This window comes from Monodelphis domestica, chromosome 2 (genome assembly GCF_027887165.1).
Source record: "Monodelphis domestica isolate mMonDom1 chromosome 2, mMonDom1.pri, whole genome shotgun sequence".
Taxonomy (NCBI): domain Eukaryota; kingdom Metazoa; phylum Chordata; class Mammalia; order Didelphimorphia; family Didelphidae; genus Monodelphis; species Monodelphis domestica.
Window position 1 is genome coordinate 191,214,068 of NC_077228.1, and position 17,837 is coordinate 191,231,904.

At 38.4% G+C, this 17,837-nt stretch overlaps 1 protein-coding gene across 9 annotated transcripts; it reads right to left on the minus strand.

The window, feature by feature from the left end:
• Positions 1 to 1,282: 1,282 nt before the first annotated feature.
• Positions 1,283 to 17,075, minus strand: NME1 (NME/NM23 nucleoside diphosphate kinase 1). 9 transcript variants are annotated; one of them, XM_007481743.3, is made up of 5 exons: positions 16,849 to 17,070; positions 14,638 to 14,767; positions 3,248 to 3,349; positions 2,309 to 2,421; positions 1,283 to 1,505 (listed from the first exon to the last, which is right to left on the minus strand). In XM_007481743.3, the coding sequence occupies exons 1-5, from the start codon at positions 16,959 to 16,961 to the stop codon at positions 1,388 to 1,390; spliced, it is 576 nt and encodes a 191-aa protein (XP_007481805.1). In that variant the 5' UTR covers positions 16,962 to 17,070; the 3' UTR covers positions 1,283 to 1,387. The 9 variants fall into 9 exon arrangements, with proteins under 9 accessions (XP_007481805.1, XP_007481807.1, XP_056670039.1 ...); XM_007481745.3 differs by having other exon boundaries at positions 16,889 to 17,069; XM_056814061.1 differs by having other exon boundaries at positions 16,823 to 16,912.
• Positions 17,076 to 17,837: the final 762 nt, after the last annotated feature.

Here is a 17,837-nt window from a genome sequence, read left to right on the forward strand (position 1 = left end):
TAATTGAGACCTCCTAGAGTCCTTTGATGCTCAAGTTACAGCACAGGACCAGACACATGGTCATTCATTCATTCACCTCACTATACAAAAAGCACTTTCCCTTGTTGAAATGTGCCATAGGCACAATATGAGTGAGGGGCCATCATTCTGCTCTCCCAAGCTTTTGACCTGAGCTCCGTTCCCAGACAACACACCAAGGTTGAAAGGGGAAAAGGAACAGCAGAAGGAACTATCAGGCCCAAAAGGGAAAAGGACAGGCTAAGCACCACAAAGCATAAGGGATGGAATGATCATCAGGAAACCCCAGTGGGCCCCACAAATCAACTCATCAGCTCTGCTAGGAAGCTAAGGGAAAACCAAAGGGATTCTGCTTATTATTGGCATATAAGATATTAAATTATACAGTTTTCAGTATTATACACACTAGCCTGCATGAATGCCATTGGTAACTGGCAAAAGCTCATCATCACTAGGCTATGGCCAGTTAGAAGCAAGTACATGTGTTAAAACCTGGCAGAATGTTACTACAGACAGGATGGGATAGGGGGAGATCTCACCTAGAGGTCTCTTCCTATCTCTATTAGTCCAGTAAGAAGGTACACTGGTATAATTAAGTCTCATTATTCCCCCACTCCAGGAAGCATTATGGTGCAGTGATTGATGAACTTGTGAGCAACAGGTCCCAAGCTTGAATTTCAGCTCTGTTACTTTCTTCTTGTGTGACCATGGACAAGTAGGAGGGCATTGGGCTAGATGGGACCTCTAAGACCCTTTCCAGCTCTAGATCTTTGATCTGCTTGGCAAAGGTTGTTTTATTGGATACAACAGATGAAATTATTTTAAGGAGTTCTTCAAAATGGGTGAGTTATATATAACTGGCATCACCAAAGCTGTAATGTATTTAGGACTCAGTCTGAAAGGACCTGCCTACTATGGCATGGAAAATGGAGCTTCTTGAAAAACATCTACTGCATCTACAATATACCCTCCCAATGTCCAACAATTCTTACGTTATTTTCACAACCACCATATGAGATAAGAACAGGGATTAGACTTCCTTTTCTCCCTAAGTTCCCCCCTCACCCTCCTACTCCTCTCTCTTTCTCTGTCTCCCCAACCCTCTCTCTTGAATGTCCACTGCATCAAAGCTAAATATCAGTGACTTGTCAATTCTTTGCACTTCTTTTGAAATAATGTCCAACCAGTCCAAGGATATACTAAAAGAAAAAACATGAACATGCTCTCAACCCTTCTAGTCAGTACTACAGAATGACAGACTCAATAGCTCCAATGACCTTTTAATATGATCAGAAAGATGTAACACTGTACAGCCAAAGTAAACAGCAAACACAGAAGTCTCCATAAAGCTCAATATGCTTTCTCCATATTACTCATAGATCCACTGCTGGGCATGGCTCTTGTAATCAACCAATTCATTAGGATGAAACCACAAGCCTATCTCCTTCTCAGCACTCTCCACTGAGTCACTGCCATGAATAATATTCCTGAGAAGGAAAGGGCATGAAAGAAAAAAATCTGTCATGTTATTAGTAAAAAAAAAAAGGATTAAAAAATACACTCTTATTCCTGCAGCCCCCTCATTCTTATTTCCAGTGAGATGCAAAAAAAAAAAAGGATCAGGCTGTGAAAGCAGGCCTCCTGTCTCTCAGGAAAGAAAGGTAGGGCATAAAGTATATATTTTTCAGGTGTGGATCACATGATGATTAGTTTTGCATAATTGTACTTCTTTGTTAAAAGGGAGGGTATTGGGGAAGTCATCAGGTGCCCCCCACCTCCAAGATATGAAAATTTTCAGATTTCTCCTTCGTGGTTGATTTGAAACTTACCCAACCATTTAAACTGATCCAATGTAAAATAATAATAATAATAATAATAATAATAATCTAGCAACTGATTTTTCCTCAACCTTTCCTAAGAATGGCACAACCATCACAATCACAATGGTATAGGTATAGAGCTGAAAGAAACAATGGACAATTTGGGGAACTTTTTGTGGTGCTGACAACTAGGCCCTCTTTACATTCTGTCTAACCACCACATGCACATATCCAGTGCCTAGGACATGGATAAATGCATGATGAGTATCTGTTATGTTGGCTGACTGGCCTAACATAGAGAACCCCAGAACTAAGCCACCAGGAAAGAAAGATTTACTAAAAAAGACAAGCTTTTTTTTTTAGCATTACTGCAACCCCTACACATTTCTATCCATCCCCGCCAAAAGCATACAAGTCCCTCTGACAATGAGCTCACATTTCAGTCAAAGTTAACAGGCACCAAGACCTACCTGCCAGATTGAATACAGAAGTCCCCACGGACAGTCCCTGGTTTGGAATCTGCCGGGTTGGTCTCTCCTACCATCATTCGACCTGTCTTCACCACATTCAGCCCCTCCCAGACCTCCACAAGGAAAAAAGAGAAAGAAATCAAGGGAAAAAACTAACCAATGGGGAAGACTTGGTGGTTTCTAATTCCAAAGGACATCTGCCCCTGAAGAGGGGATCCATTGGAAAGGCCTCCACAAATCCAAGATTCAGATATTTAGGAAAGAATCCAACCAGGATGTTGGAGGGACAGGCTAGGTGACCCCTCAGCCTCAAATCATGGGCCTTCAGTTCTACAGGCACACCTACATTAGCCAAAGGTATCAGAAGTTCCATCTCATCTCCAACTCTGAGAATCCTCCAAGACCACAGAGTTGCCTATATATAAGTGAGGATGGTAAAAGCAATAATAATGGCATTTATTATATAATATAATAAATATAATATATGGCATATAAATATGGCATATAATAATGGCACTTTCAACTTTGCTATACATTCCCATATATTACAATTCTATGATGGTGGGACCAAATCTATGGCTTTATTAGTCTTCTAGTCCAATCCCTTATCCAAGAGAAAACCAAGATGCATAAAGGGGTGAAGTCACTTGGCCAAGGTCACACAGGTGATTTGGAGAATTAGGATTCTAACCCAAGGGCTCAGATTCTAAAGCCAATACTCCTCCTCTCCCTTTACCACTGGCATTACCATCTCCTGAGAAACCTGATGCAGAGGCATGTTGGATTTCAGAGAAAGGATTCAAACCTAAATCTCCCCAATTCTGAATCTTTACTCTGGCCACTACACCAAGTTATACCAGGAGTGGGAATTTACCAGCACTGATCCCAGTCCATTCCCATTATCTCCAGCTTATACAAATGGTCCCCACAAACACTCACCATGGCTACTACAGGCCCAGAATGCATGTACTTTACCAAGCCTGCATAGAAGGGGCGATCCTTCAGGTCAATGTAGTGCTCTCTGAGAAGGTCTTCAGAAGCCTGAACCAAAGAACTGAATATGAGAACCAAAGTCCTAATGTGATCTACTCTCACCCTTGAAATCATGGCATATATTTTAAATATCAATCAGACATTCCCAAATATGGGAAGGAAATGGTTACTCATTTTTTTTAGTTTTGCAAGTTAGTGCTTAGCACACTGCCCAACATTCAGTATGCACTTAATAAATGTTTATTGCATTTAACTGCTTTATAGTGCTTTTTCTTCTTTTTTTTCCTCCCTATTTAAAAGTATTGGACCTGAGTTAATCATAGAAAAGCCCTGAGAATTTTTGGGATTGAAGAGTTAAGACCCTTATTTTACAGTAATAAAATTAATTTGTATTCCCTAATCATTTGTCAACAGCATAGGACAGTCTAGAAACAAAACTGGCCATATCTTACAATTTTCTGTAGCAAATCTAAGGTTGATTTTTATGGCCAACTCCTTATAATTCAAACTGCTGACCTGCATTGTGGATTCTCCAAGAACTCCTTGCCTCTCCTTCCATATTTTTAGGATGGGTGGGTCATAACTGGTATGGTTTGAGGTATGATGATTTCTCAGCATATCTGCACCAAAGAGTGAGGAGAGGAGATACTAGAGCTTCCAGCCCTTGCTACTCCTTGTTAGTCAATCTAAAAAAGGCCTTAGTAAGAGAAGACTATGAATGTGGTTGGGAGCTTAACTTTACTGTCTCACAGGGCTCAAAAGAATACAGATCTATGAAGTTTTAATGTACAGTAAGTGACTTAATAATCATCACTTGCTTGAACTTGTTTCTGACACATAGTTCAACTCAAAAATACAAAGTCCTCTCTACCTAATATGCAGCTTAGCCCCAAAACAGACGGTTCTTCAAATGTTTTCCCTTTCCCTAAATAGGCAAATTTAAATCACTTTTCTTTTTTTTTCTTTTTCTTTTCAAAAACCCCCATCTTTTGTCTTAGGATAAATTCTAAGGCAGAAAAGAAGCATGGGCCAAGCAATAGGGGTTAAGTGACTTGCCCAGGTTCTCATAGTTAAGAAGCATCTGAGGTCATATTTGAACCCAGGTCCTCCCCACTCCAGGCCTGGGGGTCTATTCACTGTGCTACCTAGCTGCCCCTAAATTGTTTTCTGCAAACATGGTGTATGTATTATCTGTTAGATTGTGTACTTTTTAACGTAGTATCTGTTAGATTTAAATTGATATTTCCAGGTTCTTATTTTCCATAGAGTATAATTTTCTTAATTCTAAGATTTAGGATTATATTATTTGTCATTGTAATTTGTAATTATTTGTCATTGGTAATTGTATCTTGTAAAATCCAAGATCTGAAATCTTTTGAGAGTAATTTTAGGATTTGTTAACTCCATGAATCAAGAAAAGTAAACTGTTTAAGAAGACCCCATAAAGAAACCTACACTGCATTGGAAGATCAAAAGTGAACAGTGGGAAGTATTTATTCAACTGAAGGGAGTTGAATGCATTTAATGAATGTAAATTTCTTATGCCAAAGGGGATTGTCCCCAATTGACTTTTTGTCAATGCACCTACCTACCATTGGTTTTGCTTTCTTTTTATTTCCCTTTTCCTTATTATTATTATTTTAGTTTTCTATTAGTTAGTATAATTTTATAGGCACCTTTAACTAGAAGATTTTTAGAAATAGAAGTATAAATTAGATATGTTTAACTGATCCACTGGGGAGACTAGCCTCCCAAAGGATCACAGGGGGGGTAATGTAAAAAGGAATTTCCTTTAATTTCTTTTATTTAATGGGAGACCTGGAGGTCTTCTTACCATAGAGATGTGTAGGGATTAACCAGTCCACTGTGACAGGCAGGAGGACAGGGAGCCCCCTGCTGAGCCAGTATCAGTTGTAGACAGTTAGAAGAGGGAGTTGCTGATGGTGGGTCAATTACAGACAATTAAGGCTGGCAGTTGCAGGGAAAGTTGGCTGCTGGGCTTGAGTTGGTCTTTGGGGGTTGGTTGCTGGTAGTGTGAATTGGCGTTGAGTTCTTGGAATATAAAGGCAGGCCTGAGTTTACTGAGAGGGCTTTTGGTTTTAGCCTTTAAAGGGCTTTTTGCCCCTTGGATCTCTAGAGAGCAGGAGGTCTGTCTCAGAGGCAAGGATCTGCTGTCAGTTGGCTATTGACAGTTGGGTTGCTATAGAAAACTGAAGGTGTGAGTGAATGGTTCTTCCAAACCTAGTTCAAAAGAACTTGTACAGGAACTGACTTACATCTGTCTCAGAGCAATTTTTAGTCCAAACGTCCTCAGCACTTAGATCCCAATGTATGATACTTCACAAAACAAATATTTGAATTATCAAATCCTATTTTAAATGTATTAGGAGAGTTCAACATTCAAAGGAATCTAAAGTAAACAAAAGCTATTAGCATCCAAAGATAGTCTGTAGATCTCTGTTTTCCTATATTGGGTTTGCTTCCAGGATACATTATAAAAATCTGCATTTGCTACAATGCTTTAGAAGTGCTCTTATATCACTTTCAGGGGTGTGTCCTTTCTCCTCCTTTATTTATTTATTTGTTTTTTAAGGCATTGGGGGTTAAGTGACTTGCCCAGGGTCACACAGCTGGGAAATGTCTGAGGCCAGATTTGAACCCAGGATCTCCCATCTCTAGGCCTGGCTCTCAATCCACTGAGCTACCCAGCTGCCCCCCTTTCTCCTCCTTTAGAACAGATACTGTGGTAAAATTTTTCTTAAGAATAATCATTTTTAGAAAAATAAAATTAAATTCTCCAAGCCAGGTAATTATTTAGGTTTTATTGGAAGAGGGTCAAGTCCCCCAACAAAGCCAGATCCCTGAGTAACAGGAGACCCAGAGCACTGGAAGGAACTGTCTTATATACCCTTAGAATAAGATTCTGATTTTTCCATATAAGTACACAAGATTATCACAAGACTGGCCATCCCTTCAAAGGATACAGTCACCAGGAACAATGTCCATTGATCAATTCATCTAGGAAACAACCCATATTTGTCCATGTAGGAAATACCACTTATCTGGTGAGGTAGATCTTCTGATCATTACCCAAGAGTCATTTGATGGCTATCAAGGGAGGAAGCAGTGATGCCTGGCTTAAGGGTGGGTGGTGATGAGTGGTACCAGATTCTAAACTAAAGGTCAGGAATCCCAACGGATAATGGATCACAAGTTAGGGTACCAAATAAAGCAACATTAAAGGGTGGGGTTGACACTATGGCATTGCCTTAATCCAACCTTAATACTTATACCAGCATATTCACAAAAGCCTGCTAAATTCATGACTTATGCTAATAACTATCTTAGAATCACACTTACTATTATCTTAAAACTATAACTACCATTAAAATTTAATCATGTATAAGTAAGTAGGGGTATTTTATCATTCTTATTATCCCTCCTCTGATCCAAAGAAAACTGCTGGCAGTTTTCTACTGGATCATAACATTCTAAAGGCGATGTAAATTGGAGGTGGCGAGTAGAATGATATTGTGAACGGGTACAACTTAGATAAAGATACATCATCAAATCACTGTAAGTACAATAACATAAAGTACAATAGGGACTGGTAAATGTTCCAGAAAGTGAATGTTACTAATTTTATAATTCAGGAACAAAATAAGTTGAAGGATGCTTGATATTAGACCCATGTCCAGTGTGTGAGCAAAAGATAAAAGTCCATTGCAGCATAGGTACAAGCTAGCTCAGAAAAGTCCAATCCAAGAGCTAGAGATGAAAGACTTGTTTTGTAGTAATGTGGTTGCCAGCTGAGGTGTTCCACACATGGTCTTAGCTTCTTAAGAAGGACTAACAATATTAGGAGGCTTCCACAGTCATTAGAGTCCCAGGTTGTATTTGCACTGAGTCCCAGTTCACTTCCTGAAGATGCTTTGCATTCTGTGGGGCTACATATCTGAAGAGAGTCATAAACTCTGCCCAACTTCCGCTGTTGTGGATCCAGTATTAAACAATACAAGTAATTGAAAAAGATTAAAGATATTAGCAACATCTTTGAAAGAGTTCATGCCTAAAGAATAATCTACAACATATACTTAGAAGCAAGCTAACATTTAGATGGAGTAATACAACAGTTTATAATTTTTAGAATAAGAATTGAAAAACAAGTGATTAGGACCCATTTAGGAATTAATTACAATAAGTCACCTATTATTAAATCATGTAGCTGTCCATAGGGATGGGTCCCACCTAGATGTAATATCTTCATTTATGAGTGTTGTACTTTTTTTAAAATATCATTTAGTAATTTTTATAATTTTCAAAATATCATTAATGACAATTGATATATATATATATATATGACCAATAGAATTGATTAATTATAGCACAGGCTCATTTTATACTCATATGAACAGAAATTCATCTTGAAGCTTGTTAAAGAGTACTAGATGTATATAATAGCATCTACTATATTATGAGCCAATTCTTCAAATTAAGAGAAAGATTTCTTTATAGAATCTATCACTGGTATAATTCTGAGTTTTGGAATCAATACCTAAAAATTCATAAGCAGGACTGCTTCCTTGTGCTACTATTGTATTAGAAATCTCCCAATAGATTTCTTGTTTCTAGGTCCTCATGCAACTAAACATCTTATAAAGTTGACTCTTACCAAACTTTTGTGTGATTTTGCATGGTTACAGTAAGGATTAGATAGTTTACTCCATAGGTGCCATTCCAACCTGAGGGAAAAGAGGAAAAATCTTGACCACCAGATAAAAAATTATCTAGCAGTTATTAATCCTCAGGATTTTTGCTTGTGTTGTTGTAATTGAGAGCGAGAAATCCTGTACCTAGATACACAAAAAGTAAAATTTGCTAATATATGCAAAACATTCAGAGGAGAAATTCTGGAAAACTGACTTAAAAATTGACCTGAATGATGTTAGAGAATCCTAGAGTCTTAATAAGAATTCTAAACCAGTGTAAAGTTAAAATGTTCATAGATTTTGATCTGCATGTGGAATAAATGAGGCAAAAAGACCAAATTATGTTAAATTTAATCCAAGTATTAAAGGAATAGACTCTTCTGAGCTCAGAGGGACCACCACTCATTTCTGTGAACTTTGTAAGTAACCTCATAAAGAGCTTTTGACTAAAGTGATGACTCTGTGTAACATGTTGGACTTGTCACAAGTTGAGTTTAGCCACTATATGACAAGGTGAGGTTGAATACCGCCAAAGAATACTACTGTCCAAAGGCTTCTAATTTAATATAACATGGAATGTATGTCTATAATATAGCTTAGGGCAACAAAATCCATGACAGTTCCTAGGAAATGTACACATTTAGGTATTTAAAGGCTCAAAATAACAGACAAGATCTAAGTAACAGAGGCTTTTTTAGGTGTGGGAGGACTAGGAATTTATGTCATTGGATCTGATCTAGATTTCATGTTCTGATAGATATATTCATCCTCACTATTTCCTTTACCATCAGTTTTTCCCAGTTTCAATATCTAAAACACTGAGTTTTCAATATGTTCCTTATTTTCTATTGATAATCTATAATTCACAATAGGATTCTCTTCTTAAATATGTAATAAGTTCTGCTGGGCTTAGAGGTACTATATTCTGAACTATCAATCAATGAGATTTGAAATAGTTCTTTCCCAATCAATGCAGCAATGGAAAATTCCCTAAAAACCTAGGGAAACCATACTATACTTAACAGAATTATCAAAGAAATCCATATGGAGCAAAATTATAGGAACAATTAATTTTCTAGGTTTTGAATAGGATCTCAAATCTTTTCAATTTCTTACATTAATAGTGATTTTCTAGACAAATTTTCAAATACAGGCCAAAATGTTATTTCTTTCAATACCAAAATAATTTCAGTTCTAAAACAATATCTATAAAATTCTTCTAAAATTTCTGTTCTTCCTATATTTTCTATGAAATTTTCTGTACATAATTTTTCTAACATTTCTATATTATCATACATTCAAACTTTTAAAATAATATTTCTACATTTCTATGACCAAATTTCAGTTCTAATCTTATTTTTAAAAATTTTATTTCTGATTTTATTTTTATTTTTCTAAACTATTTTTCAAAAAATATATTAACCTCCTCTTAGGGATATATAGTTGGTTTATAAACTTACATGTACACCAAAACAAATTTCAGCTTACAGTTTTTAACCTTCTTTTAATTTATGTTCTTTCTTGAATTTATTAGAATCCCAAATATTCCTGATTAGCTTTTAGAAGAGTTTCCTTCCTCTTGTTAAGTTGTCTAAAAAATATTATAAATATCTAATTTGTAACAAATTTATAAACTCAAATTGTATAACAAACTTATATGTAAATACTCAAATAACACCATATATGCCCCCTTTGAATCATACTAATAAACAATACATTCTAGAAATCCTAATGTTATACTGGAAAGTACTTAAGTGATCCTGGTAGCCACCCCTACCCATTTTATAGTGACTGGGATTCCCTTGCACACCATAATGACTTTCAGCATGGACTGCCAGGTAGGCTTGGTGATAACAATTTTTGAAAGAAAGGGCTTGCTCTCTGTACTCACCCAGAATCCCTAAAATCTGGTTTTCATTTTACCATTAAGTCTTTGTCTTCTTTATCTTCCAGGATGTCTTCATAGATGAAGATTGTCTTTCCAGCCTCAGTGTCCCCAGCAGCACCTTTGGTAACTTGAAGTGTCATTGTACAAGAAGGGCCTTTCTTCAGCCGCTGTTTTTGGAGCTGAATCAGTTCTCTTTCTCAGAAAGGGCAAAAATTTAGCTGCCTGGGCACTTAGATTAGGCAAAAGAGAGACTGACCTCAAAAAACCACTGCAGTTCCTGAAACCCCAAAATATGGTACTTCCTGTTAACCCCCTTTCTCCTACTCAGGATTACTAGGGAGGAGTGAAATTTTTTACAGGCTTTTTACAATCAGGTAAAAATTCCCCAAAATAGATGAAACTCAAGTAGGGGTTTTACATTTCCCAATTTTCTAACAAGTCACTGGTCTAAGGAAGCCTGAATTTGATGGTGCAGCAGCAAAAGCTGAAGTCACTGAGTATTAAGGAAATGCAATCCCTGGGGAAGGAAAAGTCTGTCTCAACAGAAGCTGCAGTGAGCCCAGCTAAGTGGCTTCACAGTCTCCCCAAAAGTTGAATGCTAGGGCTAATAGACAGCTGACCCTGGTACAGAATGTATATGGTTCTTGGTCCTGGATAGTGACAGGCCCTGGTAAGGTTCCTGGGGAAAAGGTCCTTCTTCCTGGTACCTGGGATGTTTTATGTCCAGTTAAGAGAGTTCCTGAATCTAAGGAAGCAATCTTCATGGCTAGGGAAGCCAGGAACAAGGCATCTTTGTACTGGAGTTGGTAAATCTCTCAATAGAAATCTTGTGAAGAATTTATGAGACTTACAAATAGTGGGGTTCAGGTTTGATAAGGGTAGATTGGAAGGCAATACACCAACCAATACTGAAAAATAAGTGGCATAACAAGAAAATTGCAGTCATAGTAATAAATGGGTTTACTGTCAGGACAAGGCACAGATGGTGATTTTCCTCCTTTGGTAACAACAGAGAGTTCATCCAAACCTCTTTAGCTAAAAATTCTAGGATTGAGAAGTTTTTATCCTGTTTAACAGTGCAACAGATAAAATGTCACCGTTACATTCACTTATTACATCAAATTTTCACAAATTTTCATCAAGGAAACTAACAATAATAATCATCATAATGTTATGTGGCATAACAATTATCAATTTACACAATAGATGTCTGACAATGATGCTCCAATATCGATTAAGTAAGAACATTTACACCAAATAACATTAGAGAAAAGAGAGTTTTATCAGAGATCATGCACTCATTCTCTACTTCTTTCCTCACACTGTCAGGCTAAACCAACTTCCCTAATTTGATTCTAGTTTTTAGCCTGAGTTTCAATCCACATTGTTGCTTGTTTTTGTTACCAAAATGTTCCTTTCAATATCTCTTTTTCTTATAACAGTATTGAGCATTGTGTCCTCTTATTTTACAATAGTAACAAAGTCCTGTCAATCTTATTATATGATCTTGAAGTATTTGTTGGACAGAGACTAAAACTGCTTTACTTTTCTGACCCAACTTCGAGATTACTTCCTTTTTTTCTCTTCCTAAGCAATAGGCTTCCTAAGCAATGGGCAGTATTTCAAAAAATACTCCTTAATATTTAAAAGTGTCTGATTTACAAAGGCTGCATTGGTTATTCTAGCATTCCTCTGGTTTATGTGGTCTAATCTATCATCAGATCTTATAGGGGTCTTATCTTAATTTACTAGAATTCTCTGGTTTATCTGAGGAAAACTTCATTCCTCTGGTTAAGTTATCTCTACTGTCTCTCATGTCTCCTACAATATTAGAGTTCTGTAGGGATGCTTCTTTGTTAATCGTCTTAAGTTTTCTGGTAAGGGAAAGCAAGGGCAGATTCTCTTCTTAAATTAACTCCTTCTCCTTAACTCTTTTCCTTATCCTAATTCTCCTTCAGCTCAGAGAGGGCAAAAGGGGCAATTATTATTCTTTCTCTGGTTCCTCTCTTTAAAAATCATAAATTCCTTTACAACAAATATTTTCTAACTGCTGCTTTCAGTTCTCTATTTTCCTTTCTGCTCTGCTCCAAGCAGGGTTCCTACTTTCTCTTTCTCTGGCTTTCCTTCCACCTTAAAATAAGAAGGAGGGGTTGAGGGGGATCCTATTGTTCCCATCTTTTTCATTTCTCTAAAAAGGCTTCTAACTTATGCTATCCATAGCATAAGAATTTAGAGTTCCAAATTTAGTCCAGAAGTTAACTGCTTTACACCAATTAAAATAATATTCAATAGATTTGTTTCTGTCCTTTACCTTTTCTATAGGCAGATCTCCATTATCCCAAGCTTTTAAAAATTTGTCTAGGGGAGAGTCCACTCGAATGTCTCTCCTAGAAAAGTCTAGAATCCATTTTGAAAGGATGTCTTGTTTAGTCAGAGTTGCTGAGCTTCTTAAGAGGAAACATTTAACCCTTTGCACACTCTAGACTCTACGCAACATGCAAAGTACCATGTTTGTTTGGGGGTTCAAATGCTTTTGAGCTAGCTTTAAAGAGTCACCTAGAAATACCTAGAGAAGGGTTAAATCTTAAGAACTCTCACAAGGCCCCAGTTCAAAGCCAGCAAAATTCTGGCCTCCCTAGGAAACCCAGACTCTCCTGCAGCATACCACTATATACACCTATAATTTTTCTTTGTGAGCAAGAATGCTTCAATTATAATGAAGATGAACATTTCCAAAGAAGGGTCTAGCCAGTTGACCTCTCTTGGCCTCCTCACCCAACTTCTCTGACTCACCTTCCCCAAATCCTCTTGCCCAAGCACAGGTCAAACAAATTTTAAACCAAATAAAAAAAAAAACAAAAAAAACCCTCAAGTTATTTGTCCAAAGCCCACTTTCCCTCATCAGGAAGCTAAAGCTCAAAGGCCTCAGCTTCAAAAGAGTACATCGCCTTAAACAAACAACTTACAAACCTGGACAGATACTCTACACTATTAATTTTCTCCACAAATTTCACAAGTAGCCAGGAAGAATACAAAATACTGCCCATCATAAATTTTCCATTTAGCTTAGCAAAAGAAAGGAGAAGTTTTAGTTCCTCTCTTTCACAGACTTCTGGCTTATGTCAATTTTACAAACAATTTATACAAAAGGATTTTTAAAAGATAGAAAGGGAGAGAAAGGATCTGAGAGTTTTTCTAAACTGCAGTTTTGGGAAAAACAAACCTGAAGAATCTTTGACTTACCTGCTTGGATGATGTAGTTCAGGACTTAAGAAAAAGGTTTGTCTCTCTGGGAGTTAACTCCCTCTCCGGAAAGAAAATGAGTACAAAAATCCCAAAGGTACCCTTATAAAATTTCCCTTCCTAGAGGAGAGATCTCCAAAATGACAAGCCCACTTAATCTTAGTCCCACCAGAGTCACCAAAACTGTGGTAAAAGTTTTCTTAAGAATAATCATTTTTAGATAACGTTAAATTCTTCAAGCCAGGTAATTATTTAGGTTTTATTGGAAGAGGGCCAAATCCCCCAACAAAGCCAGATCCCTGAGTAACAGGAGACCTAGAGCACTGGAAGGAACTGTCTTATATACCCTTTGAATAAGATTCTGATTTTTCCATACAAGTACACAAAATTATCACAAGATGAGCATCCCTTCAAAGGATACAGTCACCCAGTAACAATACTCATTGGTCAGTTCGTTCATCTAAGAAACAACCCATATTTGTCCATGTAGGAAATACCCCTTATTTGGTGAGATATATCTTCTGATCATTCTGATGAAATGACCCAAGAGTCATTTGATGGCTATGGGGGGTGGGGAGTGGGGGATGGAGTAGTGATGCCTGGGCTAAGGGTGGGTGGTGATGAGTGGTACCAGATTCTATACTAAAGGTCAGGAATCCTGACTGATAATGGATCACATTAGGGTGCCTAATAAAACAGTATTAAAGGGTGAGGCTGGCACTAAGGCCTTGCAAAATCAATTATTTCCTTAATCTAAAACCTTAATACTTATACCAGAATATTCACAAAAGCTTGATAAATTCATGATTTACACTATTTTAGAATCACAATTATTATTATCTTAAAACTATCACTAACATTAAAATCTAATAATGTATAAGTGGGTAGGGGTATTTTATAATTCACAGTGTTCCCCAAGGACAGAGCCCATGTCCTCTTTGTATCCTCCACCATGGCTATAATTCAGGACTCTGCATACAAGGGATGCAGATTGACTGAAAGTTCTCTAGGCTAGAATGCAACCAGCCTCAGAAAAGAAAATGGTTTTCTATCTATTTTGGAAAGCTCAACTCTACAAATTCAAATCTGTCCTACAACTGGGTCATAAATTTAAGTTATATACTGGTAAGCAGGATTCTACATCATTACAAGGGGTTTATTAAGTCAGTCTCTACCACATGGGGTTGGGACTTTTTTCGAAGGTAAAAAACACAGATGTAACCTGGAACAAAAGCACTCTGACATGTGGAGCCCCCTGATACAACAACAGGCTACCAAACACTTTCTAACACTACTTCAAGGAAACTGATGCTTTCTCTTCCCAAAATGAACATGAAAAGTGAAAAATAATCCACATCACCTCCTTTCACCCCACTCATCCCATCATCCCTCAGTTCCTCCAACACCTCCCCCTAATCCCATCCCTGCCCAGGGTTCCATCCCATCATGCCAACTGAGCAAGTACATCTGATCAAGAGGGAGAATAATCTACTTACCTGCATGAATTTTAAAGCAACAAGATGGAATCCTTTCTGTTCAAAGCGTTTAACAATCTCTCCAATCAAGCCCCTCTGGACTCCATCTGGCTTGATGGCAATAAAAGTCCGTTCACTGTTTGCCATGATTCTAGAGGTGAAATGATATGAGGATGGAGCTGTAAGTGATCTGTTTGTATCATCATCCTTCCCAAGGAGATTATACAGTAAAGCCGATTTAAATCTGTCATACCACTTCAAAGTTTTATTACAAACCCAGTTACCTAAATCTGCTAGCTTTAACATTAATTTTTTAAAGGAGTATAACACTTCCCCCAATCCCTTGGATTCCATTCCTTTCCTATTTAATCATAAATAAATTTAATTTCCCAATTTACTTGATAGAAGTGTTTAGCAAACACTGCTTACCTGGCACTGTAATAACTATGAAAAAGAATATAAAAGTAGCAAAAGAACATATCTGCCCTGATCTCTTCTTGAAATCTATCTTGCTTTTCTCCCTTCACTCCCTACCTGAAATTATACTCATTTGTGGAAGACAACAGTGATTCAAATGGAACCAGAAGACAAGGCAGTATATGACAAGTTTGAGGTGCTCCATTCAAATGCTATGATGATGACTCATCGTGATGCAGAAGTGACCCTGAGTGCTATGCCTGGGGAGAACAAGCCATGACATGACCAACCATGCTGGAATAGCTTTGAGCACAGGTGGTAATTATCTGTCTTCCCTTTGGTTCCAGTGTAGCCAAGTACAGCCAAGTGTAGAGTGGCTCCTTACCAATGAGCCCTAGCCAATAAGTGATGAATTTTTCAGCCCTTAAGATCTGCTATTTGCATGATGGGAGACGGGTAAAAGCAGGGGGAAGGATAACAGATGAAATTACAAATCTACCAAATCTAGTAATGTAAGAAGAGCCTGTGGTACAGACTCCTTCTCTAGCTCTATGAATTCCTATAACATTTAGAGCTGAGACCTCAGAGTTCAAATTCAAACCACTCATTTTCCAGATGAGACCACTAAGGTCCAAAAATTTAAAGTGATTTGCCCAAGGTCACAAAAACTGGTTGGTGGCAGTCAGTTTGGGGACTTGGGCCTCTTTCTTCCTAATTCATCCCTCTTTCCCTTAAAGCAAAAGGAAACATAGCCATTGCCTAGTTTTAGTTTGGAAACCAAAAATATACATCCTTTTGTCTCAATAATTCTCACAATAGGCATATATATATATATATATATATATATATATAGTTAAGCAACCCAATGGAGAAAGCACTGGATCTGTAGTCAGAAAGGCTGAGTTCAAATCCAGCCTCATATATCTATTAGCAGTGTGATTCTAGGCCAAGTCACTTAACCTGTCTTCCTCAGTTTCTTCATGTGTAAAATAGGGAAAATATCACTATCTACTTCCCAGTGTTAGTGTGAGAATAAAATATTTATAAAGCATCTTAAGGAGCTATAGAAATTCTAGATTTTTTTTTAACCCTTACCTTCTGTCTTTGAATCAATACTGTGTATTGGCTTCAAGGCAGAAGAGTGGCTAGGAAATAAGGGTTATGTGACTTGACCAGGGTCACACAAGTAGGAAGTGTAAGAGGTCACATTTGAACCCAGGACCTCCCATCTCTTGGCTTGGCTCTCAATCCACTGCGCCACCCAGCGGCCCCTTAGATATTATTTTTTAACAGGTTTTAATAGTGATATATACAAGCCTCTTTTTGTGTTCTCTGTATAAGAAAATATTCGTGTTTATCAATTTCATAAATAAAAGGAACCGTAAAAAAGGAAGAAGGAACCAAGTATATGTTGCCATCCTGACTAACAAAGAAAGGAAAAAGAATCCTTGGAAGAAGATGCGGGTGGAAGCTCATGTGACCCTAGGAGAGTCACTTAGAATCTGTATGCTTCAGTTTCTCCATCTGCAAAATGATGGTGTTGAGACAGCTGGCCCCCCAAGGTCCCATCCACTTCCAGGACCACGAACCTATGACCTCAAAGCCCTAAATTTAGCAGCATCCCGGAGTCCTAACAGCTAGTCCGAAGGCAAAGCCGGACCAGACCCTGGGCGGTGTGGTTCTAATACAGACAGGTGGGAGAGGAGCCGGGGGGGGTGGGGCTCACTTTAAACACTCCAGGGTCTCTTAAACAAACGTTCCCACCGAGAAGGGTTAGCAGATCCCTCACCCCGAGACTCCAGGAACTCCACTTACCCGGGCCGGCAATCTGTGCTCGAGCCCTGGTTACACCTACCCGGAAGTGGCTCCGGCCCCACATGGTCCCCCGCTAACCATGCGCGGAACCGCTTTCTCTTAGGCTTGGGCATCCGAGGAGCTGATTCTAAAGAGCACCAGCCGGCTTCCTTTACTCCCCGCCCCCTTAGTGTACCCCCCCTTCAACATAAGGAGGACACCATTTTCTGATGCTCACTAGCGGACTACTTCCGGTTTGCGCAGCATTTCCTGTTCCGCCCAGATTGGAAGAAGGGTGGGACTAGTATTCTGGCTTTCTCGGTTAATCATCCACTTCTCTGTCCTTACTGCGGACTCTGGGAACTGGAGGAGGGACCATCTCAGGGTCAAGCCTAGGTAGTCGCGGTTAGAACTCTCCTCTCTGTGCGCCTAATGTGCTGACCTCACCTTCAAAGCTTCACTCTCTCAGCTTCCTGGCTCGTGATCTCCCTTCTCCCGATCCCGGGCCCTTTACCCTCCCTCAGTGGCTGCTTGTCATTGTCCAAGTATAAGCAGTTGCTTCTCGTCTCCCCTGCCGCTGTCACTTCTCCTCCACACATCCTTGGTTCCGAATATGCAACCAGAATCTCCCAAGCCATCCTGTTCTTGATTACTTTGATAATATTTGTATTCACCTTCTATCTGTGCTATATATAAATATATGCCCGCGCACCCATATGGTGTCCCATAAGTTTTGGTGTAGTTTTAATAGCTTAATTATAAGTAGAAATTATTTCATTCTGTATACTTGTATCCCCAGTGTGTAAAAAGATGCTTGCCATATTCGCTCCGGATGCAGCTGGGTAACGTAGTGAATAGAGCACTGAACCTTCAGTCAGAGACCAGCATTCAAATTTGACACTAGTTGTGTGACTAGCTAAGTCATTTAACCCCTGCTTGCACAAAATCGAAAGAGGAAAAGGCAAATCATTCCAGTGTCTTTGCCAAGGAAACTCCATGGACTCTTGGTC

What these genes read in the sequence shown, in the direction of transcription:
- NME1 (XM_007481743.3), bottom strand. Translation starts at nt 16,961, where the DNA reads ATGCCCAAGCCTAAGAGAAAGCGGTTCCGCGCATGGTTAGCGGGGGAC. An exon ending in AGCACAGATTGCCGGCCCGG is followed by an intron (nt 14,768 to 16,848) that starts GTAAGTGGAGTT and finishes TTTCACCTCTAG; the next exon opens with AATCATGGCAAACAGTGAAC. An exon ending in CTGGGCCTGTAGTAGCCATG is followed by an intron (nt 2,422 to 3,247) that starts GTGAGTGTTTGT and finishes TTCCTTGTGGAG; the next exon opens with GTCTGGGAGGGGCTGAATGT.